General features: G+C 49.0%; 13 protein-coding genes across 13 annotated transcripts; 5 read left to right on the forward strand and 8 right to left on the reverse strand.

Moving 5' to 3' along the window:
* Positions 1-340: 340 nt before the first annotated feature.
* N7484_005181 (GMC family oxidoreductase) lies at positions 341-2,137 on the reverse strand (the record flags this gene model as incomplete). Its single annotated transcript, XM_057115601.1, has 1 exon — positions 341-2,137. One exon carries the CDS (start codon positions 2,135-2,137, stop codon positions 341-343), a length of 1,797 nt encoding a protein of 598 aa, XP_056975741.1.
* A 358-nt stretch (positions 2,138-2,495) lies between these two features.
* Positions 2,496-3,929, reverse strand: N7484_005182 (uncharacterized protein; the record flags this gene model as incomplete). Its single annotated transcript, XM_057115602.1, has 2 exons — positions 2,496-3,381; positions 3,433-3,929. 2 exons carry the CDS (start codon positions 3,927-3,929, stop codon positions 2,496-2,498), a joined length of 1,383 nt encoding a protein of 460 aa, XP_056975742.1.
* A 368-nt stretch (positions 3,930-4,297) lies between these two features.
* Positions 4,298-5,199, reverse strand: N7484_005183 (sulfotransferase family protein; the record flags this gene model as incomplete). The annotated part of the gene is made up of 2 exons (XM_057115603.1): positions 4,298-5,019; positions 5,073-5,199. The coding sequence occupies 2 exons, from the start codon at positions 5,197-5,199 to the stop codon at positions 4,298-4,300; spliced, it is 849 nt and encodes a 282-aa protein (XP_056975743.1).
* A 423-nt stretch (positions 5,200-5,622) lies between these two features.
* Positions 5,623-6,738, reverse strand: N7484_005184 (uncharacterized protein; the record flags this gene model as incomplete). Its single annotated transcript, XM_057115604.1, has 2 exons — positions 5,623-6,532; positions 6,695-6,738. The coding sequence occupies 2 exons, from the start codon at positions 6,736-6,738 to the stop codon at positions 5,623-5,625; spliced, it is 954 nt and encodes a 317-aa protein (XP_056975744.1).
* Positions 6,739-7,326: 588 nt separating this feature from the next.
* Positions 7,327-7,515, reverse strand: N7484_005185 (C6 transcription factor; the record flags this gene model as incomplete). Its single annotated transcript, XM_057115605.1, has 1 exon — positions 7,327-7,515. The coding sequence occupies one exon, from the start codon at positions 7,513-7,515 to the stop codon at positions 7,327-7,329; it is 189 nt and encodes a 62-aa protein (XP_056975745.1).
* A 2,480-nt stretch (positions 7,516-9,995) lies between these two features.
* N7484_005186 (uncharacterized protein) lies at positions 9,996-11,300 on the forward strand (the record flags this gene model as incomplete). The annotated part of the gene is made up of 1 exon (XM_057115606.1): positions 9,996-11,300. One exon carries the CDS (start codon positions 9,996-9,998, stop codon positions 11,298-11,300), a length of 1,305 nt encoding a protein of 434 aa, XP_056975746.1.
* Positions 11,301-11,649: 349 nt separating this feature from the next.
* Positions 11,650-13,395, forward strand: N7484_005187 (uncharacterized protein; the record flags this gene model as incomplete). Its single annotated transcript, XM_057115607.1, has 1 exon — positions 11,650-13,395. The coding sequence occupies one exon, from the start codon at positions 11,650-11,652 to the stop codon at positions 13,393-13,395; it is 1,746 nt and encodes a 581-aa protein (XP_056975747.1).
* Positions 13,396-13,561: 166 nt separating this feature from the next.
* Positions 13,562-14,173, reverse strand: N7484_005188 (uncharacterized protein; the record flags this gene model as incomplete). The annotated part of the gene is made up of 3 exons (XM_057115608.1): positions 13,562-13,639; positions 13,717-14,064; positions 14,126-14,173. 3 exons carry the CDS (start codon positions 14,171-14,173, stop codon positions 13,562-13,564), a joined length of 474 nt encoding a protein of 157 aa, XP_056975748.1.
* A 933-nt stretch (positions 14,174-15,106) lies between these two features.
* On the forward strand, positions 15,107-16,426 carry N7484_005189 (acyl-CoA dehydrogenase family protein; the record flags this gene model as incomplete). The annotated part of the gene is made up of 1 exon (XM_057115609.1): positions 15,107-16,426. One exon carries the CDS (start codon positions 15,107-15,109, stop codon positions 16,424-16,426), a length of 1,320 nt encoding a protein of 439 aa, XP_056975749.1.
* Positions 16,427-16,731: 305 nt separating this feature from the next.
* N7484_005190 (CaiB/BaiF CoA transferase family protein) lies at positions 16,732-18,478 on the forward strand (the record flags this gene model as incomplete). The annotated part of the gene is made up of 8 exons (XM_057115610.1): positions 16,732-16,878; positions 16,944-16,997; positions 17,046-17,221; positions 17,271-17,368; positions 17,420-18,094; positions 18,144-18,253; positions 18,319-18,338; positions 18,409-18,478. The coding sequence occupies 8 exons, from the start codon at positions 16,732-16,734 to the stop codon at positions 18,476-18,478; spliced, it is 1,350 nt and encodes a 449-aa protein (XP_056975750.1).
* On the reverse strand, positions 18,374-20,307 carry N7484_005191 (uncharacterized protein; the record flags this gene model as incomplete). The annotated part of the gene is made up of 7 exons (XM_057115611.1): positions 18,374-18,489; positions 18,560-18,644; positions 18,692-19,407; positions 19,466-19,547; positions 19,612-19,764; positions 19,818-19,940; positions 20,017-20,307. The coding sequence occupies 7 exons, from the start codon at positions 20,305-20,307 to the stop codon at positions 18,374-18,376; spliced, it is 1,566 nt and encodes a 521-aa protein (XP_056975751.1).
* Positions 20,308-21,893: 1,586 nt separating this feature from the next.
* On the forward strand, positions 21,894-23,275 carry N7484_005192 (uncharacterized protein; the record flags this gene model as incomplete). The annotated part of the gene is made up of 2 exons (XM_057115612.1): positions 21,894-22,596; positions 22,659-23,275. The coding sequence occupies 2 exons, from the start codon at positions 21,894-21,896 to the stop codon at positions 23,273-23,275; spliced, it is 1,320 nt and encodes a 439-aa protein (XP_056975752.1).
* A 242-nt stretch (positions 23,276-23,517) lies between these two features.
* N7484_005193 (glycoside hydrolase family 18 protein) lies at positions 23,518-25,091 on the reverse strand (the record flags this gene model as incomplete). Its single annotated transcript, XM_057115613.1, has 6 exons — positions 23,518-23,625; positions 23,682-24,217; positions 24,273-24,342; positions 24,396-24,455; positions 24,517-24,891; positions 24,957-25,091. The coding sequence occupies 6 exons, from the start codon at positions 25,089-25,091 to the stop codon at positions 23,518-23,520; spliced, it is 1,284 nt and encodes a 427-aa protein (XP_056975753.1).
* Positions 25,092-26,244: the final 1,153 nt, after the last annotated feature.

Here is a 26,244-nt window from a genome sequence, read left to right on the forward strand (position 1 = left end):
TGATGATCCAGGATTCCCACCGCTCGATATTACCAGCTCTTTTCTGTGATCCCCATGTCTACCAATGAAAGCCTATTGGAGGCAAAGAGGTCTCCCAGATGAGAATGTCGGTTGAGACAGCAAAGCCAGCTTCTCCCCCGCGCACAAATTATCATTACTGCGAAGAGCTGATGTCTTGGCATCTGAACCACAACTGAGGATTATGACAATAACTATAATATGATGCCAATGAAAGCAGTGGCATCTCTTCATGGTTGATTATGCAAGGAAATATTATGTAACCCTAATGAGACACGAGCGTGGGAGGTGCGCCTATTAGGCAGATGAATACGCATAGATTTTATGACACTCGATATGCATCATAATCAGCTAGAATCAGATCTGAAAGCCGCTCTGCCATTCCATAAAGCAACGCAGACGTATGTGCAGAAACCTGAGTAGGCACAATTGAAGCATCAACCACGCGGAGATTCCGAACACCATAAACCCGACCAGAGTGGTCTACTACTCCGCCTAGATCCTTCGCCATCATCGCACATGTACCAATAGCGTGGTAATTAGGGCCGAAGTTTTGGCTGATATGGGATACCCAATCATCCATCGCAGCATTTTGAGGAACTGTGGAGCCAGGAAAAGTCTCTTGTCGAATATAATGTTTCATCTCGTTTTCTTGGATGATTTTCCTCGCTAGTAAAGAGGCAGCTGCCTGGGCATACCTATCCAGATCATTCTCCATATATCTTGGATTTCGAGTCGCCTGCCAAAGATACGGATCCTTATTCATAATGTGAACATAGCCTCTAGTGAAAGGAAGAAGAATCCAGCTAGTAAGCCCAAAGCTTGTTGAGCTCGCATCCATGAAGATCTCCGCGTATGCCAGATTGTGGTTCAGGATCCAGTCACGATAGAGCCCCATATGTACTTTAAGTGCTGTGACATTTCCGAATCCTCCCTTCGACACGGCATCTTGGGCCCATTGATCCAGCTGTGAATCCAATAAACCACGAGCGGTTTTCAGAGAAGATGCCGTAAAAATCTCTTTCCAAGTTGCGAAATATACCACTTGTCCTTGCCCCGCACCAACTGGGTGTATACTTGCGGAAAGAGACGTGGTTGTCTGGTCCTGAAGGTTCAATCCGACGGGAAGCTCAACAACTTGAGGAACCCCTGCTGTATCTAGAACAGATTTGAGTCCAATCCCCGAATATTCTAGAATCAGGGGACTGACAAGAGCGCCAGCAGCCAAGATAACATCGTGCTTTGCATTCACCTTGAATGTCTCCCCGTCGGTGCCAAATTCCACTCCTTTTGCAGATGGGGGTGATGTATGTGTATCGATCAAGACGCGTCCGACACGGTGACCCACAAGAATTGATAAATTTGGCCGGTGCATGATAGGGAGGAGTATGTCACGCCCGGCATCCGATCGAGTCTGGTTTCCATGTATGGTATTGAGTAGCATCGATACCCCACGAGGATCACCGCAACTGAGATCCTTGTGTGTAGGAATCCCGCGTCCGGCGAGCATCTTCATTACTGAGCGAATCATTGGCGAGTATCGAGTGCCAGTATCACGAGCGCCAACATGGATTTCCCCATCCGTACCGTGACACTTAGGATCGAAAAAATGCCCAGCTTTAATCTGCTCCGGTGTGGGATGGCGAGCACGTTCAGCCTTGCGAATGTATGAAGAAAGATTTCTCCAGTTCCACCCATGGTTTCCCAAATGGGACTCCCAGGAGTCGATCTGAATGCTGGCAGGGCTGGTATAAGATGCTCCATTGATCAATGTAGATCCACCGAGGCCATTGCCTGAGTGAATGGTCAAGGGGCGTCCATTGATATCCAGTGATACGGTTTGAAAGCCGTAATCGAGTGTGCTGTCGAAGGCTTGACCGAACGAGGTTACATTTTCAATTAGCGGACCTCGGTTAGACTGTAGGAAGCCGCTTTCGATAACCAATACACTGATCTTCTCATCTTGCGTTAAACGCGCGGCTGTTGTGAGGCCCGTGAGTCCTCCTCCTGCGATGATGTAGTCGTACCCTTTGCTGGTCACTGCTCTAGGGTCGTTGAAGATAGTTGCTGAAACGCAAAGCACAAAAGCCAGGAAACTTAAGTGTAGAGAAGGTTTCATCTTGTCGAAATGCGTGGTACCTGAGCATTGAAGAGTTAAATTGTGAAAAGGTCTAAATGGGCGATATATAGCCGAGTATGATGGTAATGCCTAGTCTGATACATAGCCAATCTTCAGGGCTCGGACTACTTGTCACCGGAATTCGTATACTCCTAAAACAACGGAATGTAGCTGGTCTAATTCATGCAAGGGCGTCTGTTGTACAACCATAATGAGCATTTCTTCGGTAGAACGGAGGAAGTAATTCAGACGATGCTAGGATAAAGCGATGACACCTCGTTTTGATTATTGACAACGTATATCCTTGCTAACAGGTAGCAAAGATAGGAGTCAGGAATCTGTCATCAGCTTTGACTCATTAGATCCGGGATCGAAGCTTCCCCACTGTATCTCGCAAGACATAATCATGGCGTTTCGTCTTGCTTCGCACGCGCTCACCATCTTCGGGAGTAACATAACGGGCTTCAACAGCAGGATTGTATCCTACGTCGGAAGCCTGTTGAACCTCGCTATCAGATAACTTTCGGTTGGTCTGGCCATCTGCTCTCTTGTATACAGTAACAACAACAGCCCCTCCCAAGCCCAAATTATGCTGCAACGCAACGCCCGTATCAGAAACAAGGCGATTATTTGCCCAGCCACGAAGTTGCCAAGTCAACTCAGCACACTGCGCTAGACCTGTTGCCCCGAGGGGATGTCCCTTGGAGATCAGCCCTCCCGAAGGATTTATAATCGGACCGCGTCCGCCATAGGTAATGTCACCCCGGCGAACCATCTCGTGGGCCTTTCCAGGCTCCGAAAAGCCCAGTGCATCTAGGAGTAGAAGCTCGTTTGTCGAGAAGCAGTCGTGGAGTTCGCATACTTTAATATCCTTGGCCTCGACTTTAGCTTCCTTCATTGCAAGGAGAGCTGCTTGGCGCGACATGTTGAATCCAACCAAATCAATCGCACTTCGAGAGTAAACCTCGGGGCCATCGGTAAGTAATTGCTGACCCGCTATGTGGATTGCCTGGGATTTGAGGTGTGGGCGAGCATCCAAGAAGCGCTGCGACACGATCACCGCAGCCCCGGCACCGTCACTCGTCGGAGAGCACTGGAGTTTTGTGAGAGGGCCATGGACGGGTGTTGAATTTAGTATCTCGTCCAATGAATATTTCGTGCGGAATTGCGCGTAGGGATTGCGCTGAGAATGTTCATGGGAGATGCGCGCTATCTCTGCAAAGTCCTCAGCTGCAGCGCCATATCTGTGTTCAACGTTAGTGAAAAGAGGGCTAGCGTCCCGGAGAATATCTTACTTTTCCATGTATTCCTGCCCTGCATTCCCGAAGTATTGCGCATTTCGCGGCGAACCGTGTTTTCCATACGTCTCTTCCATCATCGTGGTCGATGGGCCCAAAGGGCTGGGTCGGTCATCCCACACGCTTTTAATCGAGCCTGGTCGCATTTGCTCGAATCCAATCACCAGGATACAATCCGCAAGACCTCCTCGCACCATGCTGCGTGCTAAATGCAGGCCTGTAGACCCCGTCGCACATGCATTGTTGGTATTGTAAATGGGAATTCCGGTCATGCCAAACTGATAAAAGATGCGTTGAGATGATGTTGTGTCGCCATAGCAATAGCACCCAATACCGGTCTGCACATCGTCGTAATTGATTTTAGCATCGATCATTGCCTTGACCCCGGCCTCATACCCTAGCTCGGGATATTCGCGGGTGCGACGTGGTTTGAGAAATTGGGTCAAGCCCACGCCTAGCACGTATGCTTCACTCAAAGAGCCCGAAGATGTCATCTTGATGTGTCAGTGGAAGTTGGCGATGATCCAGGATTATCCTGGGCGGATTGCGGTAAATATGGAGAAAGAGGGTAACCGAGAGGTCCGAGGTAAATGCTGTGACCCCCTCACTGGATCGCCGACTGATGTTTAGTCCGTCAAAAATCCCCGCAGAAATTGAGTTTAATAGGCTATAAGCTCCATGCAAGATCCTGGAATCATACGTGCGTGCGATGCGGAAGTACTGTGTATTACAATTGTTTTACTACCACTAGTAACACGCCCGTCTTGTTTCAGAATGTTTCTCCCTCCAGTTCTAGGTCCTCCTGGTTAGTCCAAGGTATTTGGAACAGTAATTCTCGACCAAAAAAAAGAATGCAGACGAGTCAAGTCTTTGAGTACACATAGTAACTGACTCCAGCCACAACCAACGGAGCTAGGAATTTCGAGATCCTCCAAGCAAGACGTCGCATTCCACGTCTGAGCGACAGCTGCACTTTCTCGTCAAGCCATGCCTTCTCATTGACGTGGGGAAAGGGAACATCCGGCACTGGTTTCCCAAGAAACTCACAGAGGGGCCCCCAGCCCTCGGCGAGTTTGAATTCCAGCAATCGGTCTCTCGGTGTAAGTCTTCGCACCAGCTCGTAATGCTCACGATACTTTGCCTTGCTCTTGAGCCGCGCATCTTCCGGGTTTTTAATACCCATCCACCCGTCAAAAGTGGACTTGTGGATCTTTCCTATGGGGTGGGTGAAGAAGCGATCCACGTGGTAAATAACAGTCACGAAGGGATCATATGTGTTTTTGATCACGCTGTTCATCCAGCTGTTATACCAGGAGTCGATATCTCTCTCCACAAGAACGACTTTTGCCTCTGGGTACGCTTCTAATAGGTCATCTGCAAAGGCAATTGCTGGCGTGTCGGAGGATACTGCCCCGAAATCATGAAGGAGCTGGTCAAATTCGCGTCGCCCGAACTTGGGTCCTGCCCCGAAGAATTTCCTATCGACGGCTTCTTGCCACATTTCCACGTCGGGAAACCTGGTTGACATGAATTGTATGGAGTGCCAGCAGGGTAGCCCGAGAATCTCCATTGCGTTGCACATTGCTGCTTACATATTAGACTGATGGACCTGATTTGAGTTTCGATGAGCCACTCACTTGCCGTACCAGTCCGGTTGAACCCCAGACATAAACATTCCATTGGGACAGATCGCTTTTTGCCCCGAGGCGACTCACTACTCACGGGTTTGAAGAGTTCGGGGTGTCTTTCTTGTGGTGTCGCCATTTTGAAATCTGCAGGGGGTATTAACAGTGACACGCCAGCTTTCGAGGGGCGGGCTTTGTGTAGAAGTTCTGGGAATAGGTTGGCGGAAGAAAAGCTCTAGGCCACGTAAAAATCATACCTCACTCCGAGAGATCACCTTAGTGATGCAGGTGATTAGGATTTGTGACTGACAAAAGAAACGAGATGATTGCTTTCTTGACTTCTGAATCATGGGGGCCATGAGTCCAATCTTGGGGGCCATATGCAAGGCCTGTATCCCACCAATCACGCGGCTGGAAACATAGTGTAGTCTCCTTTGATCCCCGGTGATCATGATTCTTGCCTTAATTTTATTTTTGTCTATCTTTGATGGAATCAATGCTCTCGGCTTCTTGTTCATTGAGTTTGAATTCGCGTAGAAAGCTTGAAAACCCCTTTTTTGCCTTATTCCTCTCGCAAAGCTGCTGAGATAGCTTTCAAACCTCCCTCTAACTCCTCGCGTGTCGGCCAACCATATCCGAGCCGGAAAAAGCAATCAGGCAGTTCGAACCAGTGACCTGGGCCAACATAAGTAGCATAATTCTTGAGCAACCTGTTGTAGAATGCCGGAAATCCACCACTGGGCTCCTTTTTGATTCTGAGAAAACAGACCACACCGCCAGTCGGCTTAACCCATTCTAGCAGCTCCTCGCTACTGATCCACGACTCGACCATTCGAAGACGAATCCTCATTTCCTCCGTGGTGTTGGCAAGGATCTGCTGTCGACGGGCGAGAACCTGAGTGGCAATCCACTCGTCAATGACACTGCCGCTGATACTGATCTGCTCTTTCGCTGCTAAGAACATCTCCTGAAGTTGCTGATTGGTGGTAATGAGCCAGCCGATACGAACTCCAGGGATTCCGAATGACTTGGACAATGAGCTAACACTCAAGACATGATCTCCCAAGGATGCTGCCACAGGGAGCTTCTGAGGAAAAACAATATCACGATAGGTCTCATATACAAGCAAAAGAATACCCTTTTGCTTTGTGATAGCAACTAACCGGTCAAGCGCCTCTCTGGATAGAGTAGAGCCAGTCGGATTGTGGGAGCATGTCACGGAGACGAGCCGAGTGTTGGGCTTGATAGCAGCCTCAATCTCATCAATATTGGGCTGGAAGCCGGACTCAAAGGTAACGTCGATGTAAGAAATTTGGCAACCCACAGCCTTTGGTGTTTCCAAGTTGGTCGCATAGTTAGGGCGCACAACGACTAAGTGATTGGGCTCCGAGCCATGCATGGCGCCTAGCTGTGACGTAGCGATGATGAACAAAGCACCGGCGGCACCTGAAGTGATGAGGACGTCGTCGACGCTCACGTTGGCGTCGTCGGCAATTAGCTATCGCAGCTTGGTCTCGCCTCGATGTCCATTGTAGAGAAGTGTGAGGTTCGGAATCTGAAGTCCCAAAGATTCGAGGAATTGATCGGTGATGGAATTTTCAGAAAGATTGTATTTGATCTTATCGTAGCCGTACTCCTCAGGCGACTCAATCTCGATGGCCATGCGCTCGTACTTCATCGTGGTGTGATAGAGGTGGTGGGGCAGTTGAAGGCGAGAACAGGATAGTGGTGCTCATGAAGAGGAATTGTATTCACCTCAAGGTAAAGATAGGCTCACATTTTATATTCAAGTAGCACAGCTCTGGTCCTACCCAGAGAGAATGACCAACCCGGAGCTCCACTTACCTTCCCAGTACAAGTCTCGCTTCGAGCTGCCCTCCCAGTTGACTAGCAGCTAGAACTCCACTTCCGTTGTGAAAGCCCTATCATAACATTGAAAGACTCAGGAACTGAAGTCCAATACAGCGACCAAGTAGACAATGGCTGATCGGCATCTTCGCTGCGAGATTCCTTCCCTGAAAATGCCCTTGCACCAGCCCTCTGGTGGCACAAAATATTCACATCGTATCTGTGGGATGTTATGTTCCGCTACATTCATTTACTCTACTAAGTGAATTACAGACTCTCACACCCATCCTGTTATAATTGCCACGACCCTCCATTTTGTCCTCTTGCTCTCATCTTCTCATCGAATATTCGCCCTCTCTCAACGTCAATCTACACCTTGAGCTCTTGAGACCTGAAAGAAACTGACGTTTGACGACAGTCATATCAACAAAACGTGAGCGTCTGTCAGGAATTCCGAATGCACGCCGTTCCGCCCTTGTTCTTCTCGCGATTTCCAGTACTCCTTCACGATCTTCAGCACTGTGGCACCATTTCCAAACCCGCCGCATTCCTTGACAAATTTGGCCAGAAGTGATTCGAAGAAGGCTTGATGCTTGGGCTCGGCCATGCATCCTATGACACAAAGAGGCCAAACAAGACCTTGGAGAGTGATGGCTCGGGAGAGTATATTCTACAGCCTTGTCAAAGATCTCCCTGATTTCGGGGAGAGATGACCATGGCCCTGAAACTATGGTACTTGACAGAACAAGGGAGGCCAGTGCAAATAGGTTTGTGATACCTACGGCGAGAGGGGCATGAGTATTTCCCTGCGAAGACATCACTAGTCAGCTTGTGCTGGTGATAAAGATTGTCCGTATCTCATTTTATACACACTCCAGTTTCTTTTTCCAACTCGTTAATGCCGTTCCGCAATCGCGCATCGATCTCTCGGTTTCTCATTACCAATCTTGGCATACTTAAGGTCCCTTGTTCCGTCATTTTCGTTTTCCACGCGTGGACATGCGCCAAATCGCCAATAGCAATCATCACTCAGTTATAACAACCCATTAAGTCGGCCATCTCAAGTTTTGATTCTTGCAGCCATCGTCGGTACATAATCCGCGGCACCCGACCCGTCGTGACACACGCCAAAATATCAAACCATATCGCATGGACTATGATAAAGTCAAAGCTCGGCTGGGTTTGATTATTGAAAGCATATTTTGTCCGTTTTTGGTCACTCTGCGTCTTGTTTGGACACCCATGCAGGGTTTCTGGTGAACGCATGCTGAGAACAGTTGTCACTGCATCCAGGTGAGGCAGCAAGTCATATTCAGCACCATTGAAAACCTGAAAAAGGTTCCAATGTGAGCATGGGAGGTATGAGAAACTTTGATGCTAATAGCCCCTGATGCCTCACCTCAAAACTTATCAGCATCAAGCTAGACTCTACAAACTCCGCAAGTTCCGCAAGTTGAGACTGGTCGCTGAGAAGCGTCGCCGTCTCAGTACAACCCGAAAATTCACAAAGACCCCGTATGGCTTTCGAGTGATATGCGAATGCTTCCTGGTTGCACAGGGAGCTATGTGAAGAGACTTGAACTTCATTTCGGTGAAGAGCGGATAATGCGGTGGCAGCGTGATACAGAGAACCTCCATTACCAAGGAACAACAGGAGCCAGGCTCTATCGCCCAGATGAGAACGTGGGCGGAAATAAGGGTATTGCCAGTAAAGAACATGGTCGAGGTAGTGCATGACTAAAGATGCTGCCCGCGGCTGAAAGACATACAGGGGAGCCGAAGGCTGCGAACGCAAGCTCGTCGATGGGCTTCTCTCTTCCTGCCCTGAGCGTTCACCAAACTCAGGGCTCACACCTGCAATTGTTGAGCAGTGGCTATACTCCGATATCTGGGAAACCTCGGTCGGACCATTTTGTGAAATCAATCGAATAGGAAGACTAATAACACTTTCGCTTGGTAGTGTTATGGGGCTCTCTTCATGAATCTGTGCAGATGAAACAAAGATGTTATGCGGTCTCTCTCGCATAACCTGCCTATTCCCTTTCCGGGAACTTCGAATATTTTGCGAATTCAACTTAACGGCCTTCTTGATACGTGTGAGTTCCTGTCTCTCTGCGACCGCCCCATCCATCCACGAGGGCCTGGGCCCGTACCCGTGGCATGGGATGCATCGGCTCCTGCACTCCCTCCAAAGTGGCGTTCGCAGATCACATTTGCGATGCCTCAGCTTGCAAGTCCAGCACCCAGATGGAAAGTCGCTCATCGTAACGACTGTCACCTGGGAGTGCGGATCTTTCAAAGGGTGGTGTATATTCGTAGACTTTACTGAGGAAGTACGGAGCTGGGCAGAATGGGTCTCCAATCCGTGTCTGTGCTGGATAGCATCGTTCCTTCCGATACCGAGGTTAAGTCTCTGCTTTCAAGATCATAGGTTCGTAGAGACCCATTCTCATCTACCAAGATCCACAGATACAACAGTGGGGCTCTTGTCACCCTCATTCGTCGGATCAAGGGCCTAGATCGATGGAAATCGAGCAAATCGCGGAAGGAGAAGCCTACACTGAACCTACTCTTGTGTACAGGAGCCAGCTAAGTCGCCATGAGCAGCAGGCGGCATGGGCTCAATCGCCTTTGCTATGTGCGAACACCTCGAAACTGTTTTTACGAATACGAGATACCAAACAATCATCACTCGATCTGATCTATCGCTTCTTCTCCAGTATTTGCAGGGATTCCAATTCAAATTCAGCTCAAATAAGCGGGCTTACTTCTTGGCGTTATCGACAAAGCAGCCTGAGACGAGATTGAAATTCTAGCATCGGTCCAATCAAGGCGACGCACGTCGGAGGGTTTGTGCATGAAGCAGCCGATGGGCGATAGCCACACTATCATTGAAAATAGATTTGGATCTTTGGGGACTTCTCAAACAATGTATCTTTCGGGGCTGCAAATCAATATGCCAAAGGTGAAGCTTACATAGCTTCTTCATTGTCGCCGAATCTCACTGCACTTGAACAAAGGTGCCGAGTCGTATAGGATAACCCCGCTTCTTCACATTGCGCCCGCACCCAATTCCACAAAGCACACATGGTGTCTTTCAACATCATCTACAGTCTCGCGTGTCTGTTCTCTCTAGTCGCGCTTGCTGCTTGGAGGGTCGCCAAATACGCCGAGAAGCAGCAGTGGTGGACGCTTCGCCTTCGTTTGTCATTATGGCAGCCATATATCCTCACGGGGTGGATTTCCTACATAGCGCTCACCTTGATCATTGCACTCTATGATCTTCAGTGGGGTACTTTCGGCTTAGCAGTCCGACTTAGTTTGCCAGACCCTCTGATTGCACTGCTTATTGGTGCCATCCTAATCGTCGGCGTCGACTTTGCTTTGACTGCATTCGAAACTCGTCACTATTTGTCGATCCGATGGAAGGCTTGGACAGGTCCAAGTAGAACTGGTATTCCACCGACATCGGCGAAGTACATTGGGACATCGGAAGACTGGGTCGCTCTCGCACGAAAAAGCAAAATTCAACAGCATCCCGTTGAAAAATTCGCTGGCTCTTTCTTGCTCCGAGACAGTCGCATACTTCAGGATCCAACTGACTTACTTCGTGCCACAGTCGCTCTCGATCAGGACAAAATTCCTCCATGGTCGACTGGTTCGCAACAAGTGTCAGGCGTATATCATCCCATCGTCGAAAACCAATCCGTTTCACTACTTTGGGGTGAACATCTTGGGTTTCAGAGACGTTGCAGTCGCGGGATCATCTCCGTCCCTCCGAATTTGCTCAAAACGTCACCTTTGCTGAAGTCGGGATTGAGCGGGAATGCTGTCTGCCTAGCATACGGAATTCTGGCGAGAAATAAAGGCTTGGAACCTGCATCGCTCATCTGTAATCTCCGGACGAAGAATTCCTTTCGTGAATTTGAAGAAAGTGGACATTGGCCTCATCCAGCGAAAACACTGCGAGGGTATTATTTCTCGGAATTCAATCGGACCTTTTCTCTCCTTGGTCCGTCTTATGTCACGGCTGCAACTGAACTTGCCATTTTACTCGCGGATACGAGCCCTGCTTTAATTGGTCACTGGTTGGATTTGCATTTGGAGCACCAGGATTTATTGTTCAATCGAGAGCTACATGCTTTGGGGGCGAGCGAGGAAGATTTAAGACGGATTTATCGGGGACATTATGCGGCAATGCTCGTCAGCTTATGTCTTTATCGTAAGGGCGTTCGAATCCGCCCTGAAATTACGGTTTTTGACGCAGTGTGTAAGCTCGAAGGTATTGAGCAACCCTTCTGGGCAGGATCTACCGAGATGGAAGCGCGGAGACAGTGGGAGTTGGATGAATATGGGCCTGAGCTGCAGCAGCTTGTGGCTGCCGTCATCTGACGGGCCTTGGCTTCAGGGTCCCTCATTCACCCAATACGAGTGGGCGTCCCGCGGTCCCTATACCTTCCAATCGCTTAGATTAACATTGTAATGTGGTGTCTTCACCACCAACCACCTTGCTGGATTTCATCACTTACCACGTGAAACACTTGCTTTCGTTTTCTTTCTTTTCTTTTTTCGCAAATTTAGTTCTCAGCGCGAAGTTCTCCATCTATTTGATTCGCGCGGCTCATGTCGGAGGGTCTTCCTGGACCCCAAAAATGGTTTATATGTGCTGTGCCCCGTTCGGCCACCCAGCAACGCTCTCGTCGTCCTTTTTCAATGTGACTATTACCCCTGCATTCCCATCATGCATGACATAGAGTGCATGCTCTGTTTCCTATGTATTGGCATTCTCTGGGGCCTTACACAGGCGAGGGCTATTCCCGCTGATTTGATTTCGGCCAGGCAAGCGACAGAGTCTACAAGCTCAAGGATTTTGAACGTCAGCGATGGAACAGCCAGGGGATTTCTGTGGTCATCCATCGGACTCGCTGTTCTAACGGCTCTCCTTCAAGGACTTGTCACTGCCCTTGCTTTGATGACCGAATCGTCTAATCAGTGGACATTTAGATTTCGGTTGGCAAAGATCGAGCACTGGTGGTGGACAACAGTGTCAGGGCTTCTCCTCATATCTTTGATTCTCATTATTTTATCATTTGCGACAGGCAATGGGAATGAATCAATATCTGTTCTGGTCCTCTCCTCCACGACATTCCTGACGATTGTGCGATACATGCTTCCTTCATGGCGGGCTCGTCATTACATCTACAACCGCTGGCTTGCATGGTCTGGGCCAAGCCGGACGGCCGTGAAGATAGCCGAGATGACATACTGTGGCACGATGGATGACTGGCGAAAGCTATCGAAGATGACAGTGATAGCGGAAGGCAAAAGTGTCCCCTCTGACTACTATGGATGGCATTTGTTCCCCTTGAAGGGGATTGCACAGGATCCCACGGATATACTGAAAGACGTGAACACCACGGCGCTCCGACCAGGGACTTTATCTAGGACAATCGACTACATTTACAACGACGGCTATGACCAGGATACTGTCTCGCTGCTCTGGGGTGCGGAAGCACAAGGCTTCCAACCCAGAGTTTCCCGATCGGTCTCAGCAATGACCTCAAGCCTTTTGCGGTCTCAACCCTTCACCAGTGAGGGCTATGCTGGAGAAGGATTCTGTCTTGCCATGGGCATTCTCGGACGCAATAAAGGTCTCAAACCGGGAAATATTGTCTTCAAAATGACCCGTGATATCTCGGGTAGTCTTGAGCAAAAGTCAGCTTGGCGTCCTCGGCCGTCAAAGACACTTCGAAGCTACTATTGGAAAACACTTGATGCTCAATACCATGGTCTCGGCGTCGAATTTGTTGACGCGGCAGTTGAGTTGAGTCTCATACTTATGGATGCATATGAGCCTGCTATTGCTGCTTGGCTTCAGGCTGGATGCGAGCATCAGAGCTTTGAGATCAACAAGACTTTGCAGTCCCTTAAGGCGACTCCCGCCGAGCTCCGCGCTCATTACGAATCCAGTTATGTATCCATGATAATATCCCTTAACAATATGAGGGATAAGCAACTTGGTCGCAAAAACCATGAGGTGGCTCAAGCAAAGCGACCAGACATTATCTGCCTTGCACTTCGACTTAAGGCTCTGGGTGTTGAAAACCCTCCACACTGGTGGAATAGTCCCGAAATCGACGGTTACCTTGCTGGTGAGCGACAACATCTGGATCATGATTGGTATCAAGATGCTGCAAAGTTACTGGGCCTTGCTGCATATCCTGAGGGGCTTGAAAATGGACATTGGAATGGTACGCCTAAGCCACCATCAGCTCCCGGTCAGTCTAATGGCTCGGCCTCGGGCTTGAGCGACCCCACCACCATCGCAGCAGTCCCAAGCCAGTCCAATATTGCGGTCGAAGATCCCATTACCGGTGACGTAGAGTTGAAGGAACTGACTATGCCCCCGAATGACATCAATGTGCAGGAAATGATCACTAGGATTCGATCTACAGAACAAGATCGGGTTGTTACTGGTTCGGGATAAGTTCGTCTGGGCATCCCAGAATGTAATGATAGTGTTTTTGTGAGTCTTGAATGTCATTATTTATATACGGACGATAATGAAGTGTACGATTTTCGGGATCGTTTTTCACGATGGGACCCGCGCAGCAGCATATTTCCGAAACTAATCTAAGGCGAGGCATTTACAACTACCGAGCTGCTCCCGCCAGCGATGCCAACGCAGAAACAATCATCCAGCCAGGGAGAAGTGCAAGTAATGTCGACGACTAGATTTGATGCGTGGGAGTCAGTCAAGTAGATCTTCTAATGACCCACGATTAGATAGAATTCATTAGTCACGTACAGTGCCGCTCTGGATGGGAGTAGTGGCTGTCATTGAGCCAGAAGATTGAGTGGTTGCAGACTCAGGCGCAGGTAATTGTGAGGTCGAAGAAGAATGACTAGTGCTCGAGGCGGTTGAAATTGAGGTTGACGCTGAAGTGAAGGCCGTGGTTGAGGCTGAAGTAGACGTGGAGGTCGAGGTCATAGAAATGGCGCTGGGAAGCGACGTAGACACAGAAACGGTCGGATAGTAACTCAAATAGTTGGAGGGCAAGCTTGTGTAGGTGCCAGGGACAAAGTCTACCTCCACACAAAAGTATAGATCAGGAATCAGTGCACAACCCGAGCCCACCTCCGTCACGATAGGGTTCTAGATAGCAAAGCGTCAATAAATACCGCAATCATACAAAATTATCGCTTTTATGAATTACCCATTCCTCAAACTCTGCGGCAGTAATCTCATACAACACCTCGACCATCTGGCAGGTCACGCCTTTCTCGTATCCGAACCAAGAACTGCAATCCTCCGCACTGCCTGGAGCAGCGGTTCCGTTGGGGCTAATGAGATACGCTGTTGCCTGTCCCAGAAGGCCGAGGGCGGAGAGCGTTCAGTAGAGGGGCTTCATAGTATAAGCTAAGGTATCGGGAGAACAGATAGGAACACAGATGGTAATCGAGGGGTCCAAATTGCTCGACCGACTAGCAGGATTGAACCGATCTCGGGACAAAGGGATCAAAGGGCAGATCCCGCAAACCCGCGGATTTGGCGGAGATAAAGAGATTTCTGACAACCCAATGGCTGACAAGACTCATCTAAAATTAGTATGGGGCAATTCACAGGTAGAATATGGCGATTTATTGGCCAGAAAACTGGGAAGTGCGCCTATCGCCAAGCTAGCGATATACTAAAGTAGCTTGAGTGGGGCCAGTGGACAACACAAGCTTTAGGATAATTAATCTCGTGCATAGCACATCTCCATCTCCAGAACGCGACTCGACACATGATATCAGTATGGTGCATACCCGGGCGAGATGGTCAATGTGGGAGACAAGACGGGAGATAATATGCAATGGATCTTGCTGAGCACTGTCATGTTGTGTAATTCATGACGCCACGTGAAAGAGAGGCGAAATGGGAAGTGCACTAACCGTAAGTCCAGTCAGGTAAGGTAATTGAAGAGACGAGAGAATGACCCTCATAATCATCTTGGTCATCTATACATGTTAACCTAATAACGGAACACACTGAAAAGGCGGTCCCCTCTATTTACCATCCCACATCTATCATTATTCACCTCGGCGTTAGTCGGCACCCCACTCCAGTGCACATCTTTCCCCGCATTCAAGATCCCTCGGAGTGATTGAAAATGCATATTTGAAACAACGTTCAAAACATCATACAATTTCTCAAAATGGCGACTTTTTTGAATCAAACAAGCCGTTATGCTCTACGGGTAGCAAGGAGAGTAAGTGTCGATCGACCGGCCCATTGGACTATCCCTCCAACCTATCCTCTGCGGCCCTTACGAAACCTCCATGCACGCGCTACTGAATTCCTTCAGAGCCAAGATCCAGAATTATCTGACTCCCAGCGAACGGTACGAGAATCAATTGGCAAGATCTGTTCCAATTTCCCTGACGAGTATTGGGCCCGCGTGGACCAGTCACATACCTTCCCGACAGAGTTTTGTGATGCGATCGCACAACAAGGCTGGTTGGGGATCTGCCTACCGCAGCAGTATGGGGGATCGGAATTGGGGATCTCGGAGGCAGCCGTGATGATGCAGACCATCTCAGAGTCCGGCGCTGGAATGACAGGAGCCTCTTCCATTCACATGAACATCTTCGGGTTGGAACCTGTCGCCAAATTTGGCACTGGCGAGCAAAAGGAGAGATGGTTGCGGCCTTTGATCGCCGGTCGCGAACGAGCATGCTTTGGGGTGACTGAGCCAAACACTGGTCTTGATACACTGAAGCTCCAAGCTACTGCGCGTAGATCGGGCGACGAGTATGTACTTTCCGGGCAAAAAATCTGGATTTCAACCGCGCAGAGGGCCGACAAGATTTTAATTCTTGTACGCACGACGCCACGCGATCAAGTCCAAAAGCCATCTCAGGGTCTATCACTTTTCTACACAGACTTACAGGTCCCCCAAGTTGAGATAACGGAGATTCCTAAAATGGGACGGGGGGCTGTGGATACCAACACCTTGTTCTTCGATGACTGGCGCGTACCGGTATGTGATCGCGTTGGGGCGCAGGATGAAGGATTTCGCATGATTCTGCAGGGAATGAACGCAGAACGGATTTTGATCGGAGCAGAAGCTCTTGGGCTTGGGTTTGCGGCTTTGCGTCGCGCCGCTCTATACGCGGGCGAACGAGTGGTGTTTGGGCGCCCTATTGGCCAAAATCAAGGCATTCAACACCCACTGGCTGACAGCTGGATGAAGCTAGAGGCGGCGCGCATGATGATTTCCCAGGCTGCTCGCCTTTACGATCAGGGGTACCATGGTGGAGAATACGCGAACGCTGGGAAATATCTCGCTGCAGAAGCTGCTTTCGAGGCTTGCGAAAGGGCGATCCTGGCTCATGGAGGTATGGGGTACGCCCAGGAGTACCATGTCGAGCGCTATCTACGTGAGGTCTTCATTCCTCGCATTGCTCCTGTCAGCCGAGAGATGGTTTTGAACTATATAGGAGAGCGAGTGCTTGGTCTTCCCAAGTCATATTAGATTGCTCATGCAGACAATAGTAGTGATTTGGATGGGATATCCAGTAATTAAGTGATACATATCAGCAACTTGAAAGTGGAAACTTCGCCAACGGATTCAGCGTTACATCGAGTTACCACTCGGTGAATCTCGGAGTTCTTGACAACACATATACCGCGGCAGCTGATCATGAAGTCGGCGACTTGTTTATGCGGGGTTCGGCTGTACTCCGATGTCCAACTAGGAATAAGTTAAGTTAGCATTTTATTTTATTATTTTATACAGCTGCGCCCATTTGACAGCAAATTTCAAACTGACCCTTCATGATGATTGGACAGACCAGTACCGGGTTGAAAGCTCGACTTCCTTTAACAAAGTTTCTTGGTAGACAGATATTACGCAGAAGCCATACTGCGGAGACTCCCGGGCCTTTGCACGGCATCAAGATTCTAGATCTCACTCGAGTTTTGGCGGTAAGAATTACTAGACCATACAGTTGAATTATTCTCATGAGATCAAGGGCCCTTTTTGTACGCAGATTCTTGCAGATTATGGCGCCGATGTCTTGAAGGTCGAAAATCCGAAAGGAGGAGTGAGTATCAATCAGCGTGTGGAGTTTGCCTCAGACTGACGTGATAAGGATGACACTCGTCTGTGGCGTACCGAAGCAGAAAAGAAAATATGGAAATCAGAACAAAATGATATATCGGCGTACTTTTGTACCATCAATCGGAACAAGCGCTCTATCACCTTGAATCTGAAACAAAAAGAAGGGCGAGATATTTTGCTGCGACTTGTGAAGAATGCAGATGTGGTGTGCGTACTTCAGATATGCGTTTGATCGAGGAGTTGCTGATAAGCTCAGCGTGGACAATTTTATACCAGGAAAGATGGATGACCTCGGAATCGGATATAAGACTCTCTCTGGAATCAACCCATCAATCATTCACGCCAGTGTTTCTGGTAAGATAGCGAGGACAACTCGTTGAAGAAAAAACTAACGCGACCCTCCAGGCTACGGTGCAAGTGGCCCATATGCCCATCGTGCAGGCTATGACGCGATTGCAGCGGCTGAAGCGGGCTTGCTCCATATCACTGGTGAAGAGGACGGTCCCCCCACACGTCCGGGCTTGGGCCTTACGGATATGAGCACTGGTCTCTTTCTGCATGGAGCCATCCTTGCGGCGCTATTCTCCCGCCAGCAAACTGGAAAGGGTCAAAAGATTGATGCGTCCCTATTCGAAAGCCAGGTGGCTCTTTTATCGAATGTCGCGATGTCGTGGCTCAATGCAGGGGAGATTGCTCATCGGTGGGGAACCGCGCATCCCAGTATAGTACCTTATCAGGCGTTCAAGACCAAGGACTCTTATCTGGTACTTGGAGCGACCAACAACCGACAATTTCAGTTGCTCTGCAAGCTAATTGACCGATTGGACTTGGCGAAAGACCCCTGTTTCGCTGATAACGATGCTCGAGTGAGGAACCGGAAGAGAATGAGTGAAATTCTGGACAAGATTTTCCTGACCAAGTCCACCAATGAATGGATGGCTACGTTAGCAGGAAGTGGAATGCCATATGGTCCGATAAATCCCATCGACCGCGTATTCTCGCATCCTCAGACAGCGGCAAGAAATATGGTGCACAGTCTACCGTATGGACCTGCTGTCTGTGGAGAACTCAAAGTTCTTGGTCAGTCCGAGTTAATCCTATCCTGAGTCAATACTGACGGTCGAATCAGGTAACCCCGTGAAGTTTAGTGAAACTGCTCCTCTCATTCGCTTGGCACCACCCAGACTAGGTGAACACACAGAGGAGACACTTGAGGAACTGGGATTTTCGAAGGAAGAGGTAGATAAGATGATACGAAAGGGAATCTTGTAAAGCGCTGATCAGATAAAACTACTATTTCTTAGGTCGGTAAAATATTGATCTAGTATGTAAGCGGTACTAATATATTGAAAGTTCTATTTAGACCCCAAGAACACCTACAATCGTCTCCATAGCCTGGACAAGTTCTTCCTCGCGCAGATGTCTCCCAACAACCTGAATACAACAAGGAGCACCTTCAAATAGCTCGGGCGAGACTGTGATTGCGTTAGTCCTATGTAGCAGAGAGAGAGAGAGAGAGAGAGAGACATTGAATTGAAAACTCACAGGGTGGCTTGTACTGAACGTCTCGAGTAAAAGCTGCATCGGCAGTTCGATCCGCTTTGCCAAATGGAATGATCGCAGCGGGATACTATTTGATGTAAGCAAATTGAATATCTTCAAGGCGTCTTAACTCACATCCAGAACGTTCAACAAAGTTGTATACAGAGGGAATCCGTAAAGATCGTGGGGCTGAGCTGTTCCTGCATTACCAGGCATGATGATCGCGTCGATGTTTGCCTTCGTGATGATATCGTGGAATTTCTCTTTGAGACTGTTCCGTTCTGCATGTAAGTCATACAGGCCATCCAAGGTCATCGGTGCATACTCGAATGGCATGTATTCATGAGGAAGAGATGTCGAGGCCAGTGCCGGTATCGTCGGTTCCCCACTTTTGGCAATGTTTTGAAACGCGGTTTTGGCAGGATCCATGGCAAACATACGGAATCCCAGTGCACAGGCATCTCGAATGGACGGAACTGACAACGGAACGATTTCATGGCCCGCTTGGCGTAAGCGCTCGGTCGCTTCGGTCAGAGTCCGAAGAACGGGCGGGTGGAGAGGGAAATGGGGATCCTCTTGAATGAGACCCAGGCGGAGTGTTGATTTGGGGGTCACCTTTCGCCATGGTGCAAAGATGGCGGTCGAGTCGAACTCCCAGACGTCCTCGTTGACCACAGCCCGCATCAGCAGCTCTAAATCCCGAGCGGAAGTTGCCAATGGACCAGCACAGGCTCTGATTCCTGGCAGACCACCTCGACCGCTTCCTGTCTGTCCACCATATGGAATGCGATCGGCGGAAGGCTTCAGGGCGAAAGTGCCGTTGCAAATAGCGGGAATTCGGATTGAGCCAGCTATGTCAGTGCCAATTCCTAGAATTGAGCCCCCGCATGGCGATCAAAGCTCCTTCGCCGCCAGAGGATCCGCCAGCTGTCAAGCTCAGGCGATGCGGATTGAGGGTTCGACCAAAGACGTAGTTATGGGAGTCCGCAGCCTGGCGCATATCGAGTCAGAAACACTAGACACGATACAACCATTTTCTTTCGCCGGAAACGTACCATCATAGTTTGCGGAATGTTAGTCTTCACGTACATAACAGCTCCGAGCTTTGTCAGGATTTGGACAACAGGCGAGCTGTACTTCACAGGCCCATTCTCAATAAACGCCGTGAACCCGATAGTCGACGGAACACCTTCGACGTTGAAACAATCCTAATGGAGATATTAGCTAGGCTCTCACGCAGCTCGTGTACGACCCCTATCACCTTTAAGCTGATTGGCAACCCATGCAGCGGTCCGATTGGTTTACCAGTGCTCTGCAGATGTTGATCGAGCTCTCTGGCGCGCTGCAAAGCTCGATCAAAGAAGGTCTCTGTAAGACAGTACGTCTAGATAACACGATCGATCAGCTATTGAGCATTATGAATATCACGAGTATATCCTCTCGAGACACATCAGACATACCACCTGTTGTGCAATTGCGGCACGAATGCAGAAAGCTTCCGTGACTTCATAAGCGGAGAGCTTCTGACTGTGTATTTGCTCCAACAGAGCAGTGGCATCATAGTTCTCGGTGATGTCTATCTGCTTCGGAGACAAGATACCACAGCGACGTGGTACGTCGAGAACATTTGTATTGGCCGTCTCTGAGATGTTGGCAGTATACTCAGAAGAAAGACGCCAGGCATCTGGGATTTTAGCAGCGGTCTCGGCTTGCTTTTTCTGAACTAGCACTTCCCAAGATTCAAGAGTCATGATTTTCGATTGTCCAGGTAAGTGTAGAGTTGAGGGAAAGATCTTGTCATGTCTGTCTTCGGAGGACAAGGAGGGGGTATTTATGCGGGGAGAGAAATCACCAACAAGCCTTGCGACCATTGGTCAAGATACTAACAAAGCATGTACAACCTCAATCATTGGGTGTGCTCTGTTGATGGATACCCTGTGCAAGTGTGATGTTCGCACATGTTGTCCAATCATAGACTTTAGCGCGACTGGCTTGCTATCTCCACATCCCCCGCTTTCCCATCCACGCCTCACACTGATAATGGACCAAGCCCCAGTGTAACAGAATACGGGATTGGAATATTCGGTGTCATGGTATTTGATCATTGTCCGAGGCTTGGGCGATTTTCCCAAATGCCCAGTCTCCCGTCATTGCTCGGCCCGGCCGGTATTTGTGTCGGCAATGGTGCAGGTGATGCTTTCTCGCGTACCGGTAAATGATGATTGCCTTCATTTATGCGGATGCAACAATGAATGCCGGTTCACTGGTTCTTGGCCTCTTCCCCAGCCGAAGCATGCTTCTCTGGCTTTCACTGCAATGACATTCAGAGTACCCGAGAATCAATACTGTCATCTGGGTTCCTCCTCGAACAATTGTGAAAAGGTCTTCTTGTTCAGAGTGATGGGAGATGGTATGAACCTCGAAACCTAACATGATATTAATGATATTATCATGATCCTCCTTCGAGACCATTTTCGTGCGTTTTTGCTGAGGAGGCTCGATGGTCGCCTGTGTGATTTGGTATCATTAAGAAGAGTGGAAAGGTAACCGTGGCAATAATGTCGTGCGGAAGTCAACTCAAACTATATATAATCCCCTTGCAGTCCCAGGGTTTAAGTATCTGGATAATCCAAATGCTAGATATGACTACGCGGAATCTGAATCTCGGTGGCTTTATATGTGATATACTTGGCTCTTGGAATAGTGGCCTCTTTTCAATTCTGGCCCAGACTGCTGCATTTGCTACATGCACACACCCTAAATGCGGTTCCAAGGTTTTCGGTGCACTCAGTACACTTCGCCAAACTGCGACCAAGCGACTGAAAAACGAAAGGTAGGCCTTAACTTGATGGGTCTCGACGAAAATGGAAAGTGGTCTATAGCAAATTATTAATAACTGGGGCGCAGTTGCCGTGGACAGGGTCAAGTGGAGATCTTATCTTCATGTTTAAGAATGTCTCAAACCGCAAGCCCTGTGAGGCGGATAAGCTTCTTTGAAAAAGGGTCTTCTCATGGACAGGGAATTGCGACATGCTCTCCATCAGACGAGCGAAAGAGACGATTGGAAACTGTTGTTTACCATGGAATTTTAGGAAATTGGGCAATTTTCACTCGGGAGGCCTGGAGGCTGTCAGTGACTGGGCTACCCTAGCACGCAGTAAGTCCGTTGCACGTTTTCGAATGATGTGGAGCCAGTAAGCAATTAGGTCGCACGTAGACTGGAGTGACCGACATCCTCAGTAGGCAGTGCTGATCGCTCCCCAAGTATTCCTCTGCCCGTAATGCTATAAAGACTAGCCCGAAGCGCTTGCTCCGAAATGCATCCCTATGGCCCGAAATGTCTGTCACGAGATTCCCCGTGAAATTTCAGCTAGGGAATGGGACGGTGCGCATTTTTCTTCTTTTCATTCCATTCTATGCTCTGCTCACCTTATACGCCCGAAACCGATCCGCCCATGATCCGGGGTCAGTCTTCTTCGATCCCTGGACCGGGTACGATGCATCCTATTCCGCGATCCGAATCGAAGAGGGCGACATCTATATTGAAGCCACGGACAACACAACAAGCTCTGATTTTCCGAAAGCGTCAAGAGCACCTCAGTTATGTGTCGGGATTACCACCGTTGCCCGAGAGGGAATACGGTACTTGCGAAGTACAGTCGGCACTCTTTTGGACGGTCTGAGTGTGGAAGAAAGAAGAGAGATATACTTGATCATCTTCATAGCTCATGCAGATCCATTAGAGCATCCTGCATATAATGAGCGATGGCTTGCAGAGTTACCGGATCAGGTCTTGCTGTATAATGAAGACGAGGTAGACATCGACCATATTCGCGCGCTTGAGAAAAGCAAGCAACAGGTCGGCTGGCAAAAAGCTCTTTTGGATTACCAGTATCTGTTGAAGGCTTGCAGTAAGATCGACACACCCTACCTTCTGATGCTTGAAGATGATGTCGTCGCTCAGGATGGGTGGTATCATCGCACGCGGGCGGCTATCGCCAGCGCTGAAAAGCAAACGAAACAGATAGGAGCGCCGAATTGTGAGTTTGAACCGTTGCTAAAGTCTGGTCGATAGAAACTGATACAGGCTCTTTTTTCCTAGGGCTGTACCTCCGATTGTTCTATTCGGAAGAGTTCCTGGGCTGGAATTCAGAAGATTGGCCGATCTACCTTTTGTACTCTGCCCTCGCCGTTCTCCTCGTTACCTTCTCAGCCCTCGGTGCCCGACAGTACCAACCAAGCCTTCGAACCCACCTCACGAATGCGCCCATCTTCCTCCTCGCATGCATCTGTACACCACTGTTGATTGGTCTTTTTTTCGCCGCTGGACGGGCGACAATGCTTCCAATCCCACAGGGCGTGAATCAGATGCCCAATTTCGGCTGCTGTTCACAAGCTTTGGTTTTTCCACAATCACGTATATCTGATCTCATAGATCTCTATCAGTCCAAGGATGAAGGGCATGTGGACTCAATCACGGAAGAGTACGCAGACTTGAATCGGGAAGTTCGTTGGGCTATAACGCCAAGTATTATGCAACATGTGGGCAGACAAAGCTCCAAGGCTCAGAAAGGAAGTTCAGGAAGACCCTCTCGATATAAAACGAAGGGAGAGATGAAGGGTGCGGAGCGATTGTGGAACTTTGCTTTTGAGAGCAATGATGCAGAATTATTGCGCGTGGAGCACAACAAGGCAAAGGAAGAGCTGGAAGTCAAATGAACTCGAATGTGACATCCACGATCATGAAAATAGAATGAAATATAGAGCAAGTTTATTCAATGAGATTCAGTAGACCAGCTATCGATGTTGAAAATATTGACAGAACACATCAGTTGTACACAGTAAATCTCCTGCCCAGGCAAGCAGAAAGACTCAAGCATTCCTCAGACATAACACCTCGCAGAGAGTGATAGGAGTCCAGATAGTTACGACCTTATCCATGTTCAAGCATGTGGGCAGATCTAGCTGGATGGCATTCCAGCAGCTAGGTTGGCGTATTTCGAGCCATTGTAGCTGAGTTGATTCTCGCTCTGGTCAAGAGCGCCAACACCACCGAATGCAGTAACCACCTGGGACCAAGTTAGTCAAAAGAAGTGCCAATTGAAAAGGAATGGTAGACACATACTGTAGTAATAAGGCTATCTGCTCCATCTTTGTCAGAGCTACTCTCCCACCACATGCCACCACCTAGGCCCTTGGTTTTGATGTACTGGGCCTTTAACTGAGCGATCGCGGGAGTGTCGTAGCTAATCAGCGTGAGAGTAGAGGGATCATAGCTATAGCTTGCAACTGGCTGATCGAGTTCATAAACCGTCGCACCCGCCTGGGGTAACGCTTTGTAATCCCAGACGCCGTTTTCCCAGCTACCACTGCCAACTCCAGTAAAGTTTTGACCAAGCCCATTTGTGTTTGTAAATGAGCGCCCATACAGTGGCATACCCATGACGATCTTGTTGGCAGCCACCCCGTTCGCGGTATAGTAAGTGATAGCCTGCTCCGTGTTGAATGGTGTGCTTGATGGATCGTCAGTAGAGGCATAGATGTTTGCATCGTCGCCAGAGACTGTATCCCAACTTCCGGCATAATCGTATGCCATGAGGTTCCAGAAGTCAAGGTATTGGTCCATCTGAGCCAGAAGAAGCTTCTCATAGTTGGTTGGGCCTGTTGTTGTTAGATTTACTTGGTTTGCTGTAGATATCATGGCCATCTTACTAACCAGCTGGAGATGCAACCGTCAACAGCAGATGATGATCTGGGGCATATGTCGCACTATAGGTATCCAAGGCCTGACTTTTGTTAGCTTGAATAATTCCCGATTTCGGATATATATAAGTCTTACTGAGCGCACGGCTTGCAACAAAGATACCATGTTGGCAGCTTGGCTTGGATCGGCAGGGTACTATTGAAGAGAAATTAGTACGACCGATGGGTTTCAAGCAGAGATTATTGGTTGGCATTACCTCCCAATCAATATCCAAGCCATCGAATCCAAGATCCTGCACCAACTGTACAGCGGATGAGGCAAATAGGGCTCTTCCAGCCTCAGTAGCAAGTGGTCCAGCGAAGTTAGAGGAGTAAGTCCAGCCCCCAATCGACAGGAGCACCTTCAGCTTTCTGTTCGCCTTCTTCAGCAGGTAAAGCTGTTTGACACAGCCATAGACATTATCGCCGACATCATTCCAGGAATCCGTGGGATAATGTTTATCAGTATCCGCGTATGTGTCCGACAGATAGACCTCCCCAGTCTCTGCGCGGACATTGGCAAAGGCGTACAAAACATGAGTGAGCTTGTCAGCAGGAAGATTCTGGGGCTGAAAGTCTCTGCCATAGATAGCCTGGTTTGGTGTGTCAATGGATTGGAGCCAAGATGGCCAATATAACAGGGACGAAAAATACTAACCCAGTTAACGAAGTAAGCTACGGAGCGGTATCCAGTAACATCATCTCGAGCTTCAATCTTGCTTTCCAGTGAAGGAATGACCGCAGCGTTGGCGAAGCATGCCAGGCTTAGGATAAAGGAAAGAACAAGTTTCATTGTGCAAGGAGTGTTGAGGGTTTATCAAAAAATGTAGAAGTTGTCGTTCCAGCGACTGATGATGAAGAGATAGACAGGATTTTCTTCACCATTTATAGTTTGAAGCAGTTGGTCGTCTGCCTTCTGATGACCATACTCACTTCGAAGGACTGAAGCATACACGGCGCTTGAAAGTTTCCCCATCACCCCGCGCACCCGGACGACACCCTGCAGAGTGACTGTACAGAGAATTGGTCCTTCATAATTTCCGTGTCCATTCCACTCCGTCGGGGGTGTCATCGGTGATAGCAGTCGAGCCTCGAGATAATGAAAAATGGCGCACATGGGCAGTGTAAAAAGAGGGTTCCCTCATCACGGGAGTTTCAGCAGCGAGCTAAGAGAGCGCCACATTCCTGATTGGGCACAGAGCTATTTGGCTCCTTTCCATCCACTAGGAAAATGGAAGCCCTGGGTCTGCCACCACAGGCGTGGTTGCTGGAATGTGTAACAGTGCATGAACAACGTGCTGGGCTGACATGCCGATCCTTTGCGTCAGTTCAAATATCTCTGTGGCTGATTTAATTGCCGTCCAATCGGCCCTGAAATTCCAGGAATGTCGGAGATGGTGACGTTGTCATCTGGGATTGCACATATATGCCCTAATCGAGACCGATGCCTCGGCGATAGAGGTCCTTGCCCCTCTAACAATCGACAACTTTCAGAAAGATGTTCGTGTGTTGCATCAACCCTGATAGATTAGCCTTGACCTGCAATGATACCCAGATTGTTGGATGTAACTCGGACCACGGTAGTATCGAAGAAGATTGAAGAGTTTCGATCAAGAAATTAGCATTGGGAGGCCATTAGCCACTTTGGGGGATGGGGTAGGTCTAAGCAGACGAATCGAACGAAAAAGGGTCCTTGGCTTGGCGGCAACTGTAGGTAGGAACGATCACCTATCAGTGATCACCCCAATCCATCACCCGTCCACCAATCAAAAAAGCCCGCGATGTAACACTTCAATTTGGCCATGCGACCGGGCCATGTGCCATGCCACCCAAGACGGACAAGAAGCCAGATCCTGCATGTTTATCAAAGCTCGCATGATCAGGGTTGAGGCAGACGACAAGGCAAAGGGGATCTATCCACCAAGTGAGATTGCCAAGCTGACACC

The sequence above is a fragment of the Penicillium longicatenatum genome (genome assembly GCF_028827895.1).
Source record: "Penicillium longicatenatum strain IBT 33135 chromosome Unknown contig_2_segment0_segment0, whole genome shotgun sequence".
NCBI classification, from domain to species: Eukaryota; Fungi; Ascomycota; class Eurotiomycetes; order Eurotiales; family Aspergillaceae; genus Penicillium; species Penicillium longicatenatum.